Raw genomic sequence first — 21,826 nt, forward strand, 5'->3', positions numbered from 1 at the left:
AATTATTAAATAACGATTATTATAATATAAATTTTATAGGAAGAGCTAGATTGCGGCACCACCACCCGCAAACAGTCCCCGTCATCGATTATCTTCTGGTAAGAGGACTAATAATAACACGTAAAAGCTAACTCTTGCAATATAGTATAATAAAAAATATAATTTATACTGTTTTAGATGACGATGATGAAGGAAAGTAGAACAAGAAGAAGAGGAGGTGAGAATTGTGAGCTCACCCGATTCGGCCGTGTTTACGCCTCGTAAGTTTCAAAAATAAGTTAAGATAAAAATTTAGCAGCGAATAAAAGAAATAACCGAAATGTTACATTTTACCAGGAAGGGAAGAATCGCAATTAGATGATGATGTTTTCACTCCGGGCATCGACGAGGTGATCGACCGAATATTAATGGAATCCGAGGAGGAAGAGGAGGAGGAGGAGGAGGAGGAGAGGAGGAAGACCAAAGAACAAGAACAAGAAGAAGAAGTTCGAACGCAGAAGAGCCGCAGCAAGATACGAGGAGGAGGAGGAGGAGGAGGAGGAGGAGGAGGAGGAGGAGGAGGAGGAGGAGGAGGAGAGAGGAGTGAAAAATAATATTAATAATATCGATGATGATATTAGCGATTCCGATGACGATAACGACGACGACGACGACGACGAGAGATACGCACCTAACGAATATGAAGGTAATAATATTTCTCTATTATATTATATTTTTATTTCCGTAATTTATTGATCTATCACAAGTAATTATTTCTGATTAGATGTTTCTTACTCCCCGGTTCGACCTTTGTCTCCGGAAAATGAATAAGAGACAAAGATTTAAAAAGATTTAAAAAGAAGAAGAACACCGACCTACGCTAGTAATAAAAGCAACTAAAGGTGAGTTACCTTAGTATGCTCTATCGCGGTCGTAAAAAATTTTAACTCTTTAAACTCAATATAAATCAATATTATATGAGACTAAGTTTTTTAATTTTTTCAGTACAGTCGGGTGGAGGAGGTGCGGAACCGTCCTACCGTTGCTGTTGCTCCGAACACTGACGATGATGAATTCGCAAACGCAAGAGTGCTAGTGGGGAGGAGGAGGGGGAAAATACTGCTGCTGCTACCGACGCTGACGGATCTCAGTCGCAGAGAGACGGCCAGGCGGAGGAGGGGAAAATACCCCCGTGGAGAGGGAACAAGAGGAACATCTGGTACAGGCACGTCAGCAGGAACGTCAGGTCGGACAATTTAATTTTATAGATTTAGTGGCAGAAAACGCGCGTCAATTTAGAAATTTCCGGATACTCGGTAGGGAGGCCAGTTTTCGAGTATCGACCGATACCCGTAGGCGGAGGATACCGTGCGTTGGCTAGAAAACGACGTTCCGCGAGATCACGCGTATGCGTTACGTACGACTGGGCCGGGAGATTACGTCGGATTATCGTTGAGGTCGGCGGAACTAACGCACGGTCCGGCGGGTCTATCGTTTCGCCCGGCACGAGACTTAACTCCCGAGAATATATGGGATCTCGTGAGCTCGATCGCGCAAAGTAACGGGGGAATAGATATCGCGCAAAATTTCGACGTGGCGCGTTTTCAACGTTGCGATGCCAGTGGGGCGTGGGGGTGCGATAAAGAGGTTAACGGCCATCACTAAGCGGTCAATTTTAGATCTCGGGAATAGCGATAATTTGTGCCTACCTCGTTCCCTCGTGTTGGCACGAATTTATCGCGAGCGCGGAAATCTACGTACGGGAGTGTTGCACGACAGGTGAATACCGTAAGATGCCGGACTTCCGCGCTTCAGCGTGAATTAGCGTTGGAGCTGGTGAGGAACGCCGGTGTTACGATACCCGAAGACGGGTGCGGAATTCCGGAGATCGCGCGTTTTCAACATTTTCTCGCAAATGAAAATATAGCAATAATCGTATATAATTCCAACAACTTTGGTAGAGGCGAGAATCCTGTGTACGACGGCGCCGAATTACTCGCCTCGTTAGAACGCGAACCTACGTGTCGTTTAAATATTATGTATTACGAGCGTACGCACCATTACAACCCGATATTGAATTTGAAATGCTGCCGCCGGTACTCAAAAAGAATTTTGCGTGTCGTGCAACACTGCGTATCGTAAAGACAGAGGACATCGCTGTTCGAAAAAATGTCCGCGTTGTTACGCCACTCCCTCGTGCGAGAATCCTGAAGTAGAAATTGTTAGGTGCGCGGCGTGTAATCGTGCGTTTTTCGGAAATTCGTGTTTCGAACGTCATCTCGCGCAAAAATCTTACGACGGTAAATCGCTCGCGAGCGTCTGCAGTTCCGTGAAGATTTGCGATAATTGCGGGCGATTCGTCAAGAGAGGTTCGCGACACGAATGCGGCGTTTCGTATTGCAAGACGTGTTGTTCGTTGCAGTCCGCTAATCATTTATGTTTCATGCGGCCTCTTCACCGTAATGCCGAAGTAAACGAAGACCCGGGCGAGGGTACGAGTACTACGTTGGCACGGGGAGAGCGGGTAGCGCCTGCTAACGAAAATGTCGGCACGGAAGCAACGAACAAACGTAGCAAAAAGAACGCGTCGCATTCGTGTTCTATGATTTCGAAACGCGTCAAGACGAGACGCTCGAGGGTACGGACAACGTCAAAGTTCACGTACCGACTCTCTGCGTTGCGCAACAGATTTGCGAAACGTGTGCCGCGATAGACGTCATGTCGGAGCGATGCCGTTGGTGCGGAGTGCGCGAATTTGTATTTTGTCGTGATCCTGTACAAGAGTTCGTCGAATTTGTAACGCGAACGACGAAATGTTACAAAAAAATTATTTGCATCGCGCATAATGCGAAAGCGTTCGACGCGCAATTTATTCTGAAGTATTTAGTTGAAAATACAGAAATGACGGAACAGCCACAAGTAATTTTAAACGGAACGAAATTGTCGTGATGACGGTCGGACATACAAAATTTATCGATAGTTTAAATTATATGCCGATGAAATTATCCGAATTACCTAAAGCTTTCGGGCTACAGGATACATCGGATAAAGGCATTTTTCCACATTTGTTTAACACCCGCGGAAATCAAGATTATATCGGTCCGATACCCGACACACGATATTTTTCTCCCGAGCATATGAAAGCGGAAGAACGCGAACGGTTTCTTTCGTGGCACGCGGAGATGACGCGTAACAACTTCATTTTTAATTTTCAAAGTGAAATTATTAAATATTGCCGTAACGACGTGGATATTCTTCGACGCGCGTGCATGGCTTACAGAAAAATTTTTTTGGAATGCGGAAACGTGTGTCCGTTCGTGGAATGCACGACTATCGCCTCTACGTGCATGAGAGTTTTTTCGCAAAAACTTTCTGCGCAAGGAAGAGATAGGAGTCATTCCTGCGAGGGGATATAGATTCGTCGATAATCACTCGCGCAAAGCTCTACAGTGGTTAGTGTGGATGGAGCGCGAGCTCGGACATCCCATAATTCACGCAGGGCGGGGGCGCGAACATAAAATCGACGGCACGCGCGTTGACGGATATTACGAGACGCCGACTAATGACGACGACGACGACGACGACGACGACGACGAGACGCGACGTTACGTACTACAATTTCACGGTTGCTTTTGGCACGGATGTCCCACATGTTTTCAGGTAAATCGCGATAAAAACGCCTTCGACCGCAAATCGCCGAGGACACGATCGACGCGCGCTACGAACGAACACTCGCGATGACATGTCGTCTCCAAAAAAAGGGGTACCTTGTGACGGAGATGTGGGAGTGCGCTTTCGACCGTGAGTTGCGAGAAATCAGGCGATGAGGGATTATCTAGAAAATCATCCATTATTGAAACACGCGCCTCTCGATCCTCGCGACGCGTTTTACGGAGGACGCACGGGAAACATCGCCACCCGTCGCGAAATTCGGGGTACGGAGAAAATACGTTACGTGGACGTATGCTCTCTGTACCCGTACGTATTGAAAACCGGTGCTTTTCCGATCGGTCACCCCGATATTTTTATCGGCGAAGAATGCCGAGCGTTAATCGGAACTGCGCCGAACTATAATTTTGATTCGCTCGAAGGTCTCATCCGATGTCGAGTACTTGCACCGCGCGATCTTTTTCACCCGGTACTCCCATATCGCGTACGCTGGAAAATTATTGTTCGCGTTATGTCGTAGTTGCTGCGAAACGTTCTCGCAGGCCGCGTGCAACTCACGATAACCCCGCCGATCGGGAATTCGAGGGTACTTGGGTATCCGTCGAATTGCGCAAAGCCGTCGAGAAAGGTTATCTCGTGACAAAAGTAAGCGAAATATGGCAATATAAAGTTGCGCGATATGACCCCGGTACTCGGCAGGGCGGTTTGTTCGCCGAATATATAAATACGTTTTTAAAATTAAAACAAGAAGCTAGTGGGTGGCCGAGCGATTGTCATGATGACGAGGCGAAAGAACGATACCTGCGGGAATACGCGGAAACCGAGGGTGTTGTTCTCGATAAGAACAATATCGTCCGGAATCCTGGCCTGCGCTCGGTCGCGAAACTCTGCTTAAATTCTTTCTGGGGAAAATTCGGCCAGCGAACCAATTTGCCTAAGACCGAGGTCGTGAAATCTTGTCAGCGTTTCATGACTTTGCTCACGAGTCCCGAGCACGAGATAATCGACATATTACCCGTTAACGACGAGGTGATATATGCTTCGTGGCGGCTACGAGATGAGGCCGTCGTGGCTTCCCCATTGACAAATGTCGTGATCGCGGCGTACACGACGGCACAAGCGCGCTTAAAACTATACGAATATTTAGAAGCATTAGATAGGCGCGTTTTATATTACGATACCGACTCTTGTATATATTTAAGTACAGGCGATCCGAACGAGTACGAACCGCGCACCGGTAACTTCCTCGGCGACATGACGGACGAGCTCGAGAGCTACGGCCGCGGCACCTATATCGAGAAGTTCGTGTCGGGAGGGCCAAAATTCTACGCTTATATTATTCGTACACCGGACGGACGTACTGTAGAGTCGTGTAAAGTAAAAGGTATTACTTTAAATTATAAGAATTCTTTAGCTGTAAATTTCAATAGTATTAAAAACTTAATAATACAAAGAGAGAGAGAGGGTAGAGGAGAGGAGGAGGGAGGAACGTCGTCGGCGGGGACGGCAATAAATCTGCGTTTTAGTGCAATTCGACGCACCGCGTTTCACGACATTATAACTCGCGAAGAAACGAAAACGTGTGCACCGGTATTGGTAAAACGTAGATTTATCAATAATCGTTATTCACTTCCGTACGGTTACGTGGAGTGAATAACTTTTTCTCCTTCTTCTTCTTTATTTTTAAGTTAGGCTAACACGTTTTCTGCCACATTAGGGTAAAAAAAGAAAAATGTTTTCGTATTATATTGTAAAGTTTTTTAATTTTGTAAAAATAGTTGTAAGTGAAAAAGGATTTTTGTACATATGTAACTAAAAATATAATGTAGCGATATGTAAATATATTCTGTGTGTGTGTGTGTGTGGGTGTTTAAATATAAAATTTCTTGAAATTTGTTTTCATTCCTCAGAAAAAAAAAAAAAAAAAAAATATTTTCACATTTAAAGCGTAAATAGTTGCATCATATAATTTCATCCCCTCCCTTTCCCCGCGCTTATTTTTTCTCACAATTTTTATTCTCCGCCCGGAGCATCGCGTACAAGCTCGTCGATCGCGATGCTCTCGCTGCGGAATCGTAATAAGCTTGTAAGACATGGATAAGCTTATGAGCACCGCGGCGCGAGAATCAGCTGATCGACGGCCGCGGTGATGTTCGCTCGTGCGAGCGTTTGCGGGGGTACGCTGGTGCGCGCGTTCGCAGCCGCCGCCGCCGCCGCCGCCGTTGATTAGCTTATTCCCCCCTCCCGTCCCCCTCTACTCTTCAAATTATTCTTTTTGAAGTCACGCGCGGAATTCGAGTCGATCATATCGCAAAATGGACGTGCGCTGGAAACATCCCTGGACGTCGATCGTGTGTGGACCCACCGGTTGCGGGAAGACGATCTTCGTGAAAACCTTTCTCCGACAATTATCTCACATGTCCGACGTACGTTTCGAGAGAGTTTTGTTTTATTACGCGGAGTGGCAGGAGGCTTATCGTCAATTACAATACGACGCGCGCGAGGAAGCAGTGCCGAAGAAAAAAAATATAATTGAATTTCGCGAGGGATTGCCACGTCCGGAAGATTATTCAGCCGATCCGCTTTCCCTAAAATTGGTGATAATCGACGATCTTATGAGAGAATCGTCATCGTGCGACGCGATCGTGGATCTCTTTACCAAAGGCAGTCATCATAAGAATCTCAGCGTAATTCTCATCTCGCAAAATCTTTTTCATCAGGGACGCGGGCAACGCGATATATCGCTCAATGCAAATTACATCGTAGTTTTCAAGAATCCTCGCGATCGTGCGCAAATTCGTCATTTAGCGCGTCAAGTCTTTCCCAATGATCCAAAGTTTCTAGAAGAGGCATACTACGACGCCACGTCGAGGCCGCACGGGTATCTACTACTCGATCTGAAACAATCAACTCCGGACGAATATCGTTTTCGAACGTGCATCTTTCCCGACGATACGGCACATTTCGTCTACGTACCGCGTAGATCATTTTCCAACGGTTACGTATAAAAGGCGCGCACTAGCGCTCGCGCTGGTCAGTCGTGTCAGTTTTCTCGCGATGGAAAAGAAGGAAAATAACGCAAAATCAGACAGAGCGACGAAAAACGCCAGACGTTCGATCGGAAAGAAAAATATCTGTCTTCTCGAGGCGTTGCTGTATTTGAACAAAAATCAACGCGCGACCTTCTTACGGACCGCAGACGATAAATTAATACGGTGTATCGGCGAATGCGCGTTCAACACGCTCAAAGGTAACGTGCCGCTCGAGCGACGTGAAAAAAATCGATTGAGCAAATACAAAGCGACACTGCGTCGCATTGCGTCAAAATGCTGTAATTTGAAGGATAAAAGAAAGCTGATGGTACAACGAGGCGGATTCTTATCCTATATTATCGGACCTATATTAACCGCCTTACTGTCGCGGATTATCGGCGGCGGCGGTAGAGATTAAAAGGGCGCGTTATGGAAAGGGCAAAGAAGATGGTTTTGATCACTACGGAAAATCTCGAAAGAATGCAGCGTCAATTATCGCAACAAAACGCTCCCCCCGCTGCGTTTGCCGTCGTCGGTAGCGAACGAACGATGGAAAACAGCGAAAATTCGGAGAACGCAAATATTACCGTGCGTACACCCGGGACACCTCTATCGCGACTCGATGAGGAGATGGGTCGCATTCTTAATTCACCCTTGCCACTCGACGTCGGGGAGAAATGGAAAAAAATATAAAGAGGCACTTTGGCGATATCTTCACTTTGTTCGCGTAGCGCGAAAGCGAAATCGGGACGCGCGCAACGATGAAAAAAACGAAAATGTGGATAGCGATATTCGCGTGGTCCGTGACGACAACGACGACGACGACGGTGACTACGAAACGACGACAACGCGTGATCTCGAATCGACTTTACACTCTAACGGTATTATGGCGAAAAATGACGTCGCGGCAGCCGCCGCTGCCGCCACTGCCGTCGCGTCGAACGATCGTAATTTTGATATGTCGAAAAGCACTAAAAGAATACTGGATAGCGTGCCGAAAACTTATCGTCCGAATGCTCGTTTGCTGTTAAAGTATTTATTCGATAAAGCAGTTCCGAGTAGAATTAGCTGGAACGAAGATGGAGTCGTGACTATAGACGGCAGCGTTATAAAAGATTCGAATATCGACGACCTGATAAACGAGGCTATGCGCGAAAGAAAAACCGTGAAAGCAACGGGGAGACTTCAGTTCGTACGTTTACTTCGCGTCTTAAACGTCCCCGCGGTACTGGTGAGAAATAAGGTATTATTAACCGCTACTTCTTCGAATATCTCGACATTTCAACCTCCCAGGAGTTCCACACCGATAGAGACACCGAAAAGTAGCGTTGATTCGCAGCAGGCGAAGAAAAAACGCTTACTCGATTGGAGTAAACAGAAATGACGGAACTTGAAAATTCTACTACGATCCGCGACATTACGCTGGCTATTCGGCAACGGATAATCTGACTCGAGCCGCTAAACCGAATTTCTCCCGTAACGAAGTCACGCGCTGGCTCGAAACGCAAGACGCTTACACGTTGCATCGTCCATCGCGCAGAAAATTTCCACGGTTGCATTACACCGTGACGAATATCGACGATCTGTGGGAGGCCGATTTGATCGAGCTCCGAAATCTCAAAAGTTACAACGACGGATATTCGTATCTTCTGGTGATTATAGACGTGCTTAGTAAATATGCCTGGGTAGAACCGCTACGAGACAAAACGAGTAATCACGTGACGACGGCTTTCCAGCTCGTGCTCTCGAAAAGTGACGGGCGCGTACCGGTATACCTACAAACGGACAAAGGTAAAGAATTTATCGGGCGTCCGTTGCAAAAGTTTCTGGAAGAAAACGACATTCGTTTTCGCGTAGCCCGTAATCCGGATATCAAAGCTGCCGTCGTCGAGCGCTTCAACAGAACGTTGAAGGAACGAATGTGGCGCTATTTTACGCATAAAAATACGCGGCGCTACGTCGATGTTTTGCAGGATATCGTAAGCGCTTACAATCACACCCGTCATTCCTCCATCAGAATGCAGCCGGCTGTCGTTACGAGAGAAAACGCTCGTGTCGCGCGCGAAAATATAGTTCGACGATGGAGGACGAGCGAAAAGATGAAACGCGCACGAAAAGCTAAATACAGTGTCGGAGACCTCGTTCGCGTCAGTAGAACAAAAGCTACCTTCGAGAAAGGATACGAGGCGAGGTGGAGTGAAGAGATATTTCGAATTCACCGCGTTCTCGAGTGGCGAAAACCACGAGTGTACGAATTGAGCGATTTAGCGGATGAAGTCATAGACGGTATTTTTTACGAGCAGGAATTAGCTAGGGTAGAGAAAAACTTGCAGGAAGAAGAGTTTATCGTCGATCGCGTGATAAAGACCAGGGGGCACGGCGCTAATAAACAGGTGTTAGTTAGCTGGCGCGGTTATCCCAGCAAGTTCGACTCTTGGATCCCCGCTTCGAATTTAACTTCTTTCCTCAAGATGAGGGACGACCAATTTCTCATGGTTCTTCCGAGCAATAGCAGCATGCGCTATTTCCCAGAAAATAGAACCTCGTCATTCGTTACGGAATTACCTCAATCTGTACACTTACACGGTGAATGGGAAGTGGCGCTTAGCGAGATTCAATTTCCCAGTACTCTTTTACACTTGCGCTATAAGGAAAATGAAATCCTCTTCTACGATACTAAACCGGAAGAAGAAAAAGAGAAAATACAGGTGGCGAAAAAAAGCACATTTTCGTTCGGACTTTACAAAAATACCAGAGAACTTATCTCGGCGATTAATGAAGCATGCAAACAAGCTGACTCGCACTTTTATTTAGATCAACAAGAGAAGACTGGAGGAAAAACCCACATCAGCATTACTTGTAACGCAAGTGAATGCAATCTAATACATCATATGTGCCTTTCCGATACTCTTCTACAAATACTCGGTTTAGGTCATGTTCTTCTCAATAATCCCGAATACTATGGCGAATTTTCTGTCAGACGCTACGCAATTTATCCTTTTTCCAACCAAGCGTTTACTGCAAAATATATTAAACTTGGTCATATTAGTGAAAATAGTGATGCGCGCGAAACAGCTTTCTATAGTCGTGAACCTTGTAGTTTGCAGCGCGGTATTCCAGATAAAATGTTCGTTTATTGCGATATTTGCGAGCCTTATGTAACAGGTGACGCGCAAACACCTCTTCTCCGAATAGTGCCGGTCGAGACATACCGCTATAATCACGTGGACGCTTACGGAACGAATCAGGTGAAACATTTCTCCCCGCTGCATTATATTCCATTACGCAAAACAAATTTCCGCACGATTGAAATAGATATAAAAGATCAACTCGGAAAAAATATACCATTCGAATCCGGGACGCTGACGGTGACATTGCACTTTAGACGTTTCCAGTAACAACGCGGTGTGTTGTCGTCGAAAAAAAAAAAATAAAAACTAAATTCAGAGCCATGGACTACGAATATTACGATTCACATCAGAGTGGACGAGGCGGAGGAATTCCACGAGTTTTCGTCGGAGCATCCTATCAACGAGGTCATGGAATCGGTAGTTTTCTCGGAGGATTATTCAGAAAGGTGCTGCCTTACCTAAGTAGAGGCGCGCGAGCGGTCGGTAAAGAAGCTTTACGCGCGGGTATCAATGTGATGCAAGATGTCGAAAATGATACGCCGTTGAAGGAGGCGCTCAAAACTCGTTTCAAGGAATCGAGTGGAAATCTTAAAAGAAAAGCCCAGGAGAAGATAAGCAGCATGATGAAGGGATCGGGATATAAAGTATCCGCAAAAAATCCTGCGTTTCAGTTTCCCTTTGGCAACCACACCAGTCACGTCGCAGTTCGTAAACGTCGTCGTCCTCAAACGGTCAAAAGAAAATCGTCAAAGAGCAAGCAGAGGAAGAGAATAACGATCAAAAAATCATCGAAGAAGAAGAAGACTCGTGCTGTAAACAGAAAGTCATCTACCGCTACGAGACAGCGTCATCGTCGAGTCAGCGTCAAGAAACGCAGCGTATCCGACATATTCTCTTAATCGTCGCGCGCGCGCACACGAAGCAAGAATTCAAGGAGCGGAGGAGGAGGATAAGCATGTCTTTTCTGCACACGCACTCGAGTGAGTGTTTAAAAAGCGAACTCGATTTCTTCTCATTGCCGCCCACTCAAACTAGTATCGAGAGCTCGCAATGGATCTATTACAAGCCCATAACTTCCCTCGGGGACGACGCGCCTATAGAATTCGTCATACCCGGTCACGGGGAAGACTACCTGGACCTCACGCACACCATGTTGAGCCTTCGCATACGCGTAGAAACTTCTCCCCTAGCAGGCGGCGGTGGCGACGGCCAAACAAGTACACCAGGCGGACCTGCGTTCAAAGTAGGCCCTGTAAATCATTTACTGCATTCCATGTTCAATCAAATCGACGTATATTTCAATCAAAAGCTCGTCTCGCCCCCAAACAACGCCTACGCGTACCGCGCGTACATAGAGGCGTTGTTAAATTATTCTTCACCCGCAAAAACTTCCCATCTGACCTCTTGTCTGTGGGACATGGATACCCCCGGACTCATGGACGCACTCGTAGATTCAGAAACACCAAATCCGGCTCTCGTGAGACGCGCTCGTTACATTCACGAGGGACACGCGCTAGATCTCATAGGTCATCTTCATTGCGACGTTTTCAATCAAGATAAATTTTTAATTAACGGTGTGGAGGTTAGAATGAGACTCGTTCGTTCGAAAGATTCGTTTTGCCTTATGGAAAATACTTCGACGTCGAAAATACGCATTCTAGACGCCAGTCTGCTCGTGAGAAGAGCAAAAATAAGCCCAGGCGTTTTACTCGCGCATGCGAGTATGTTGAGCAAAACTACCGCCAAATATCCCCTTACGAGAGTCGAAGTTAAAACATTTACGATTCACGCTGGTCTCGTAGGAGAATCGATAGACAATGTAATACTCGGTCAACTGCCGAAACGAATAATAGTCGGTTTTGTCGATAACAGAGCGTTCAACGGAGATAGAAAATTAAACCCGTTTAATTTCAAAAACTACGGTATAAATTTCTTTTCGCTGTACGCCGACGGTATACAAATTCCCAGTAGACCGTTACAACCGAGCTTCTCGAGAGACGAGCCACTCTACGTCGAAGCTTATCACACTCTCTTTTCGGGAACCGGCATACACTTTTTGAACGAGGGTAATTCCATAAGCAGAGAAGATTACGCCGAAGGATTCACACTTTTCGTCTTTGATCTTACACCCGACTTATCCGCCAATTTCGCCGGCCATTGGAATCTTGTGAAACATGGCAGTTTACGATTAGAAGTGCGATTTGAAAAAGCACTTACCACAACCGTTAATTGTATCGTTTACGCCGAGTTCGATAATGTTCTAGAAATCGACTCCTCTCGTCAAATCATCGTCGACTTTGCCGGTTAACTTTATTTTTACCCCACCACTATATATTTTACCCATCGCCATTTTCCTGCGTAAAGTCCTGTGAAAAGAGAGAGATTCAGTTTCACTCGAGACACGGACGTCGACGCTTCGCTTGAAAAAAATAGAGAGTGCATTTTGAACTATGGATCTGACCATCGACATACAAGGTTTCCGTGATGTCAACGGAAAGTTTATTCCGAAAGAAGTCGCAGTTGTCGCGATTAACGCGGCAATCACCGGACACTGGATTATGTCGCCACCCTTTCCATTTGACGATCTACCCGAAAAGACAAGACGAGAGAATAACTGGCTTTCGCGAAATTATCATGGAATCGAGTGGTTCGATGGTGAAACCGATCTTAAATGTTTCACCCTACATCTGCGAGAAATTACGCGACAAGTGCGTTACATCTACTGCAGAGGCGCGGAAAAGGCTCGTTACTTGAGTCAACTACTTTCCAGAAACATATATAATCTGGAAGAAATTTCTCCACCGTTCAAAAGTTTACCGGAGGCCCGAGAGTACAGACAACGCTGCACACATCACGGATTTCGTGTTTCGACTACGGACAAAATTGCTTGTGCGTTACGTAACGCTTTTAAATTGAAACGCTGGCTAGTCTTGCGAGACAACAGCGAATGCATCAGCAACAGCAGCAGCAGCAGCAACAGCATCGACTCGAGCTACGATACTAATCTCTCTTACGTAAAATTGGTCACAAGCGACGACGACGACGAAGGTGAAAAAACCGACGGTGACATCGCTATAAAAAAAATAAAGCAGTGGCAAAAAAAAAAATAACGAGACAGAAGAGAAAGAGGAGGAAGGAGAAGTAGCAAAAGCCTATTATTCAATAGCGGGTGTAAGAAAAGAATACATCTTCAATAACTTGCCGATACGCCCGTCACCACCCAAGAACACTAGTGCGACAACTCAAAAAGAGGTAAACTCCGAAATTTATACAAATAATTCCTCTCGTGCGAACACCACCTCACTGTGAAGAAAATGAACTCGCTAGAAATCTTACAAGCGCTGCATCATCTCAGTGTCAGATATGCGGGCGTCTATCCTGCCGACAGACTGCCGAGGGTGTGGACGAGGTCGACGGCCATCGTCGCTAATACGGACGAACACGATCGGCCTGGCCAACATTGGGTCGCTTTTTACGTCGACGAGCAAGGAGCAGGAACGTATTTCGATAGCTACGGACTACCGCCTTTAGACTCCAGATTCCTCTTACGCCTTCGTCGGAATTCCACTACACATCGATGGAACACCGTAACACTACAAGGAACACTCTCTCAAACTTGCGGCCAATACTGCTGTGTATTTTTATATTACATGTGTAGCGGTTATAATCTTTGTCAGTTTCTTAATCTGTTTAGCGACAATAGCGAGCGCAATGATCGTTTGATTGTAAAGTTATTTCGTAAAATTTTTCTTCATAATAAAAGCGCATGCGTAAAACCTCACGTTGAATGTTGCCATGTTCAGGCATGTACTTTTAAGAATAATTAAAAATACTTATTCTCACGTATCAATGTATTATTTTATGTAATAAACATTGTTTGTATCTTCAACCCCTCCCGTCTATATATTTATTCATTCCCTTTTCTTTTGCGTTAAAATAGTTGCATCACGTCACAAAGCGAACCTGACCGTTCCTGTTTTACCTTCTCCTTTCTCTAGAAAATAAATTTCACGTATTTCATTGTTTCGAAAACTCTTTGTCCAGACCCAAGTCCTAAAAGAACACGGTCATAAATCATGAAATCTATTCTCTGAAAACATAAAAATTCCACTTTCCGTTTTCGACATCTTAGCATCATATCCTTATTTTAGCTTAGCGTCGTCTACCACGTGCTCCCGCCAAAATGGCGCTGGTCGACACTTCCGCTATTTTTCCTTGTGACTTAGCGTCGTTCACCACGTGCAGGCCCAAAAAGACGCTGGACCCTTTAGGCGGGAGAGCCAATCAGACGCTGAGTAGGTATGGGGTATCCAATCAGAACGCGCCATTTAGTTACTATTTCGAATCCGACATTTTTGTTTCGTAGTCTTTTACCACGTGCAGCCCCAAAAAAGTCACTAGACACTAGACACCCTAGGCGCAGGAGAGCCAATCAGACGCTGGGTAGGTATGGGGTATCCAATCAAAACGCTCCATTTGAAGCCGCCATTTTTGACTCCTACTCTTCCACCACGTGCTACCCCCTCAAAGCCGCCAGACGCCTCAGGGGGGAGGGCCAATCAGACGCTGGGTAGGTATGGGGTATCCAATCAAATCGCTCCATTTAATTACCTTGTTACCCCCACCCCTCAGGCGGCAGCCAATCAGAGCGCTCCGAGGTCACGTGGGCAGACCGTCTGGCCACGCCCCTGGCGCCGGAGGGGTCGGTGGAGGGGGTTTGTTTTGACGCCCCATACCTACCCACTTACTACTCGCGATTGTCGTACGAACCGCATTTTACCTCCCCTCCACAACGAATGAAAAACAGTATCGAGAAAGCTGGCCTATTTATAGAGGCGCGTAGAGCTGAGATGCTCAGTCTTTAAAATGTTTTTGCTCGTGTCGGATAACAGCGATATTTACGATTTAACCGCCGAGCAGTTAAAGTATATACCAAAGGTCATTCTACTACGGCAGTTTTATAATCATATAGATTATTTGTGGGATAAGCTTCCCGAACATATCAAGGCAGATTCGGAGGTTCAGCAATACCGTCGCTGTTTAATACATTATAATTTGTCGTGTCAGCAAACGCACATCGACGGTCCGCCGCCGTTGATAAAAAACTGTGGCGAATGCCACCGAAGATAGGTCGAGGTCTGTTGAATCGCGCGATAAACGCGCTTCCGATCGAATTACACATTCCCGGCTATCAATTTTGCGGTCCGGGAACTCATTTAGAAACACGATTGGCAAGAGGTGATCAGGGTATTAATCCATTGGACGCAGCGTGTCGCGAGCACGACATAGCCTACTCGCGTAGCAGCGATCTCGCAGAACGACACGTGGCAGACAATATACTTGCCGCGAAAGCGCGAAAACGTGTCACCGCGAACGATTCGACTCTCGGAGAGAGAGCTGCAGCTACAGCCGTCTGGGCGGCCATGAAGGCTAAAACGAAACTCGGTATGGGTTTGAAAACGAAGAAAAAGAAGAAGAACAAGCGAATACTTCCGATAGCGAAACGCGGTGGTATCCTACCGATCCTGCCGTTATTAGGGGTTCTCGGTTCGTTGGTCGGCGGAGCGGCGGGAGTCGCAAAGGCCGTGAACGATAACAAAGCCGCGCGACGTCAGCTGGAAGAGATGCAACGTCACAATCGCGCCATGGAAGGTCACGGACTTTATCTCGCTCCGTACAAACGCGGACGGGGAGTCTCGAGAAAAAAAAAAACGTCGAAGAGACGCTAAAAATCCCCAAGGGTGTAACTACCAACGTACAACTGCAACAATTGGCAAAGCGTATGCGCATTCCATATTTTCGAGGTATTTTCATGCGCGACTCGTTACCGATCGGCGGTGTACGTCGAAACGAAAGCGGTATCGTGAATTTGGATAATACTGAGGGACCGGGTACTCACTGGGTGGCGTACGCGAAGAGGGGAGATCGTGCCATATATTTCGACAGTTTTGGCAATCTTCGACCACCGAGAGAATTGGCGCAGTATCTAAAGAACAATGTAATAGAGTACAATCGCACGCCATATCAGCGATACGATCAGAGCAATTGTGGACAACTGTGTCTGCGTTTTCTACAGTCGGCTGACAATCAATTTAAAGACCGGCGTTACGCTGTTTAATCTCAGTATTCATTCAAACATGTCACTGACATTTACGCTCACCGGCAAGAGCAGCATCCTCGCGGTAAGCTACTTTCCCGCCGTGGATTTGAGCGATGGCGATTACGAGCTCGGTCTGACAGATTTTGAAACCTATCACACGATACCGAATGTAAATTCGTCGAACAATAAATTCTACTATGACGACGACAAGGAGATTACCATTCCCGAAGGATCGTACGAACTGCGTGATATAGACATGTATCTGAAACGCGCTCTTTTATGGGATCAATCCAATAATGTCTCGATAAACGAAGATGAATCGCACCCATTGATTATTCGGGCTAATAACAATACGATGAAGAGCGAGATCAAGTGCGCTTATCGGATAAATTTCACCAAACCGAACAACATTGGATCGCTGCTGGGATTTTCAGCGAATCGCGTGCTGGAGTCGCGACAATGGCACGAATCGGATGTTCCGATAAATATCATCAACGTAAACATCATTCGCATAGAGTGTAACGTGACCGCGGGTGCGTACAGCAACGACAAGTACGTGCACACGATACACGAGTTTTCACCGAGTGTGCCTCCAGGATATAAGATATCGGAAACGCCGGCACAGATCATTTACCTTCCGATCATCGTACGGAGCATTTCGGACTTGACGCTTCGCGTCGTGGATCAGGACGGCCGATTGATTGATTTTCGTGGAGAGGAGATCACCGTTAGACTGCATGTACGAAGACGACAGCGATAACGTGAGATGCTCGTACTGAACGAAGCTGAGCAGGTGCAACAGACGAGAAACAAAATTAGAGAGACAATCCGATCGCCAAAGAAGAAACTCACTGCGTCGAACGTTGAATTTCTGAAATCATTGGGTTTCGTCGTACGAAATGGCTAATATCTTAAACATTGGAGGTGAACCGATCTTTGACGACAGCGTCGTCAAGATTGAGACACACACGTACAATCCATATGCCAACACAACGTTTGGACATAACGATGAGATAAGAATACCCATACAACAACAGGATTTATACACGTTGCCGTGCGAGAGCTTTCTCTACGTTGAAGGAAGATTGACGATAAAGAAAAGGGATGACGAGTCTCAGGCAACGTTTGCGAATAATTGTGCAGCGTTCATGTTCGATGAGATTCGATACGAGCTCAACGGTGTGGAGATTGATCGCAACAGAAACGTTGGAATAACCAGTACCATCAAGAACTATGTATCGCTATCGTATAATGATTCTCAACTCATGCGGAATGCTGGATGGGACGTTTCATCGAGCATACCGGAAGGATACTTCAACTTTTGCGTACCGCTCAAGAGGTTGCTGGGCTTTTGCGAGGATTACAAACGCGTGGTTGTTAACGCTCGTCACGAATTAATTTTGATACGAGCGCGCAGCGACAACAATTGCATTGTGGGAAATCCGGCGACGGAGCCGGAAATTGAATTGTTTAAAGTACAGTGGCGAATGCCTCACGTCACATTAAACGAGATCAATAAGCTATCCATGCTACGGGCCTTGGAAAGCGGGCGATATCTTAGTGTTAGTTTCCGTTCGTGGGATCTGTACGAGTACCCCATGTTGCAGAGCACGACCAAGCATTCGTGGGCCGTCAAAACGGCGACTCAGCTGGAGAAGCCGCGATACGTTATCTTTGCGCTGCAGACCGGGCGCAAGAATATCATGTCTCAAAATGTTAGCGTATTCGATGACTGTAACTTGACCAACGTGAAACTTTATCTAAACTCTGAATTTTATCCGTACGACGACTTGAATCTGGATTTTGGCAAAAATCGATACGCCGTCCTTTTCGATATGTATGCGCGTTTTCGTAAAGCTTATTACGGATACGATTCCAGTGATACGCTTTGCAGCTTGTATACATTCCTGATAGAAGGACCTTTTGTTGTCATCGATTGCTCGCGACAAAACGAATCTGTCAAGAGCGCCACCGTGGATGTGCGAATAGAATTTGACTGCAAAGAGAATGTACCGGCAAATACTACCGCCTATTGCCTCATCTTGCATGATCGTGTAATCGAATACTGTCCATTGTCGAACGTAGTGCGCAAAATCATGTAAATTGCAATATCAGCGGGTATTGCGATATAAGAAGCACTGATGTACCGCGATAAGATACAGATTGCTCCGTCGTTTCGTCATGATCGTACCAACGTTTGTCGATCTGCAAGGCTTCACCGTCGGGATGAAATTTGTCGTAAAGGAGGTGGCGGTTCTGAGAAACGGGACCGTTTTGGCACATTACATTTTTACATGTCCCATGCCATGGAGTCTCCTCACGAAATCCGACAAATCATGCGCTTCTTGGTTGATTGCAAATCACCATGGACTACGATGGGAGGATGGAAACGTGCCATACAGCATGGCGAAACATTTAATTACATCGGCCGTGCTTGGAGAGGGTGACGAGACGTCGACTCTTGTGTACGTCAAGGGATGCCAGAAACGAGAATGGCTGGTGGATTTACTTGAGAATAAAGCTAGAAAAAATCTAAACATTGAGACTTTGGATGCCGATTACGAAGATATCGAATCTTTAAATAATCTAGATGTTACTAATACTATAAGATGTGAAAAACATGTTAAGAATTGCGCATTACAAAATGTATTAAAAATATGTAACTGGTGGTCGCGACACCAGAAAAAATTATAATTTTTTTTTAAATAAACTATATATGTATATATAAAATGTTTTATTTCCTTTTCCCACATAGTTTGTAATATAATATAGATGTTTTAGTTGTTTAAAAGCTATTCAAAAGCTGTTTTAGCTGTTCAAAAGCTGTTTTTAGTTGTTTGATAGTTGTTTTTAGTTGTTTTTAAAGATGTTTTTTGTTGTTTTTAGTTGTTTCTAAAGATGTTTTTTGTTGTTTTTAGTTGTTTTTAGTTGTTTTTAGTTGTTTGATAGTTGTTTTTAGTTGTTTTTAAAGATGTTTTTTGTTGTTTTTAGTTGTTTCTAAAGATGTTTTTAGTTGTTTTTAGCTGTTTTTAGTTGTTTGATAGTTGTTTTTAGTTGTTTTAAAGATGTTTTTTGTTGTTTTTAGTTGTTTTTAGTTGTTTCTAAAGATGTTTTTAGTTGTTTGATAGTTGTTTGATAGATGTTTTTAAAGCTGTTTTAGTTGTTTTTAGTTGTTTGATAGTTGTTTTTAGTTGTTTTTAAAGATGTTTTTTGTTGTTTTTAGTTGTTTCTAAAGATGTTTTTAGTTGTTTTAGTTGTTTCTAAAGATGTTTTTAGTTGTTTGATAGCTGTTTTTAAAGTTGTTTTTAAAGATGTTTTAAAGAAGTTTGATAGCGGTTCAATAGCAGTTATACAGATTAAACCATTGAAAGTTAATGTTGCGATATCGTTTTCATGAACATACGTGTCTCGCGGTGACTTCATTGCACACGTGCAAAACTGTACATCGTAGATTTTTCGCAAGGCGCATCCGTACGGATGCTGAGATCATTGTGAAATTAGATATGTTAAACAAACGATGTGACAATAGTGAGATATAGAAGGATGAATTTGAGGGTACGCTCAGTAGTCGTGGACCGAAAGTCGCGAGTACAACACATGACATGAGCGACGAGTACATAAAATTGTGCAAACCGGTGCTCAATAGTAAATTCAAAATAGTGAAAATCAGCGAACCGCGGATGAGAAATTGTAGCAGATTGTACTTGTCGGACGTCGACGTAGCGCGATATTTGATCCGTCGCGAATTGGGAATCGCCAATCTCCGATCGAACCGGGAGTTTCTCAACACCGAATTTAATTGGAAAAGAACCTTCGGATATTTTCCAAAGTTTATATTTTAGCGCGTGAGTGCAATACCGCGATTTTTTCTTTTTAACGTGATATGAGCGACGAGTACATAAAATTGTGCAAACCGGTGCTCAATTGTAAATTCAAAATCGTGAAAATCAGCGAACCGCGGATGAGAAATTGTTGCAGATTGAAATTGTGGAGAGTCGACGTAGCGCGATATTTGATCCGTCGCGAAATCGGAATCGCTGATCTCCGATCGAACCGGGAGTTTCTCAACAGCGAATTTTATTGGAAAAGAACCCCTTCGGATATTTTCCAAAGTTTATATTTTAGCGCGTGAGTGGAACAGAGTGTATATAAAATGGATTTCGAAGAATTGCAGTTTGAAGGAGAAGAAAGAATGGAAGTTGAAGTAAATGAACAAGAAGAAGAAGAAATGGACGTTGAAGTGAATGAAGAGGAAGAAATGGATGATGATGATGCAATATTGTCAGACGATTCATGTTATGACAGCGAAAGGTCTGATACGGAAGAAATTTTCAGAGTTTTAAACCAAGCTGAAGTGAATACGTTGAATCCTTTGAAAAAGATGTGTTGCACATACTTTTATTTCACTTCCGGGCACGCAAAGTTTTGTGTATCATGTATGGTGAGAATAAGCGGACTGTTCTCAATGTTGTACGCTGAGCGAAAACATGACACCCGTCTTTATGTACTCATGGACGGTCTCTTCTGTTCATCATGTGGAGATCCATTATATCTAATTATGCCATGTAATCTGTGTCCTGTGTGCACATGTCATTTGTGAAAGACATAGCCTGCAGTATTTTTAACTATTTTAGTGAAGCTTGTTTTATTAACCTTGATAGCTGTCTTTTTTCTCGCGAGGATTATTTTCGCATAACATAATACGCCGCAGATAAATCACGCGCATCCTCGCTTCTCATCTTATTCGATAGCGGTTCAGAGTATCCACCTGCGACTGCATGATGCAAAGGTAAGTAGAAGATTATTTTTCATGATAGCTAGTTTTGATAATATAATATGTCACAGATAAATCACGTACAACCCTCTCTCTTCATTTTTCAATGCCCTATAAATTGAGCTCGGGCTAGAGCGCGGTCAGTATAACGAACATCTTTAGCGACGATCGACAGCTGCTTCTTCGACGAGATTCCGCGTGAATTTTTGATTGAGTGCGTGTGTGACAATGGAGTACATTGAAATATTTTTTCCAAGGAACATCTTGGTACGAAGTGCGACAAAAGTGTAGTGACATACATTATAGAGTTTTTAATGTTTTTTCTTTTTTGTTTAGTGGATGTGGCCGCGATGGGTGCGGCGCATTTTAAGGATCGAGGTGCAGATGGAGGACTTGTGGGTGCGGATCCGCATCCCCCGAGATTGCGTGGGTATAATTTTTTCCTTTGTGCGTGCGTGCGCATGTTTTAAGAAAAAGTAATATTTTTAATGTTTATCTTACAGCTGCGTATGGACTACCATATCCCAGGATTTATTAATATTGATTACTGGCGGTGGATGCGAGAGGAGAGACGTATAAACAGAGAACTGCAGGACTATCAATTCGATTCGTACTCGTTGCGAAGACTCTTCGGGGAGGATATAGAGGAGGAGGAGGAGGAATACTGGTAAGACAATCGCTTTTTTAATAAAAAAATATTGAATCCTTATCTTAATCGTGTTATTGCATTTATGTGTTTCAGGTGAAGAAAATTTGCCGCAAAATATCTTCAGAAATTTGCATGATAAATGTACTTTATAAGTAATCATGATAGTTGTAAAGTCATAATAGTAACGTTGACTTATTATTTGTTACAGCTAATGATTTTGCGTTCGATAAAACTATAATTTTTGCAAGTTTCTTTGATAGTTACTATAATGAAGAAAGACGTACATAAATGTTATAAAATTTTATTTTAGTGCTATTATTGTATGCTTTGATAGGAATACTTTGAGAAATAAATGTATATTAAAATGCATATCACTGTATCTAAAATTATCTTTCCTTCTGTCTACCGTTCCCTTGTCCACCGTCAGCGGTTTAGAATTACAGAGCGGTAACTCTCGATAAGAATGTGCGTGCCGCACTCGTCGCGCGATCA

At 44.5% G+C, this 21,826-nt stretch overlaps 3 protein-coding genes and 1 pseudogene across 3 annotated transcripts; all 4 read left to right on the forward strand.

Moving 5' to 3' along the window:
- Window positions 1–177: 177 nt before the first annotated feature.
- On the forward strand, window positions 178–5,849 carry LOC139785362 (uncharacterized; annotated as a pseudogene).
- Window positions 5,850–5,963: 114 nt separating this feature from the next.
- LOC139785363 (uncharacterized) lies at window positions 5,964–6,937 on the forward strand. Its single transcript, XM_071724530.1, has one exon. It carries the CDS (start codon window positions 5,964–5,966, stop codon window positions 6,654–6,656), a length of 693 nt encoding a protein of 230 aa, XP_071580631.1. The 3' UTR covers window positions 6,657–6,937.
- Window positions 6,938–10,766: 3,829 nt separating this feature from the next.
- Window positions 10,767–12,119, forward strand: LOC139785364 (uncharacterized protein F54H12.2-like). The gene is made up of 2 exons (XM_071724531.1): window positions 10,767–11,713; window positions 11,783–12,119. The coding sequence occupies exons 1-2, from the start codon at window positions 10,767–10,769 to the stop codon at window positions 12,117–12,119; spliced, it is 1,284 nt and encodes a 427-aa protein (XP_071580632.1).
- Window positions 12,120–16,603: 4,484 nt separating this feature from the next.
- LOC139785368 (uncharacterized) lies at window positions 16,604–21,076 on the forward strand. Its single transcript, XM_071724534.1, has 2 exons — window positions 16,604–20,700; window positions 21,022–21,076. The coding sequence occupies exon 1, from the start codon at window positions 16,811–16,813 to the stop codon at window positions 18,011–18,013; it is 1,203 nt and encodes a 400-aa protein (XP_071580635.1). The 5' UTR covers window positions 16,604–16,810; the 3' UTR covers window positions 18,014–20,700; window positions 21,022–21,076.
- The last annotated feature ends 750 nt before the right edge of the window (window positions 21,077–21,826 follow it).

This window comes from Temnothorax nylanderi, unplaced genomic scaffold (genome assembly GCF_030848795.1).
Source record: "Temnothorax nylanderi isolate EJ_2023f unplaced genomic scaffold, tnyl_v1.0 TNYL_tig0788_pilon, whole genome shotgun sequence".
In the NCBI taxonomy this organism is placed as follows: Eukaryota; Metazoa; Arthropoda; class Insecta; order Hymenoptera; family Formicidae; genus Temnothorax; species Temnothorax nylanderi.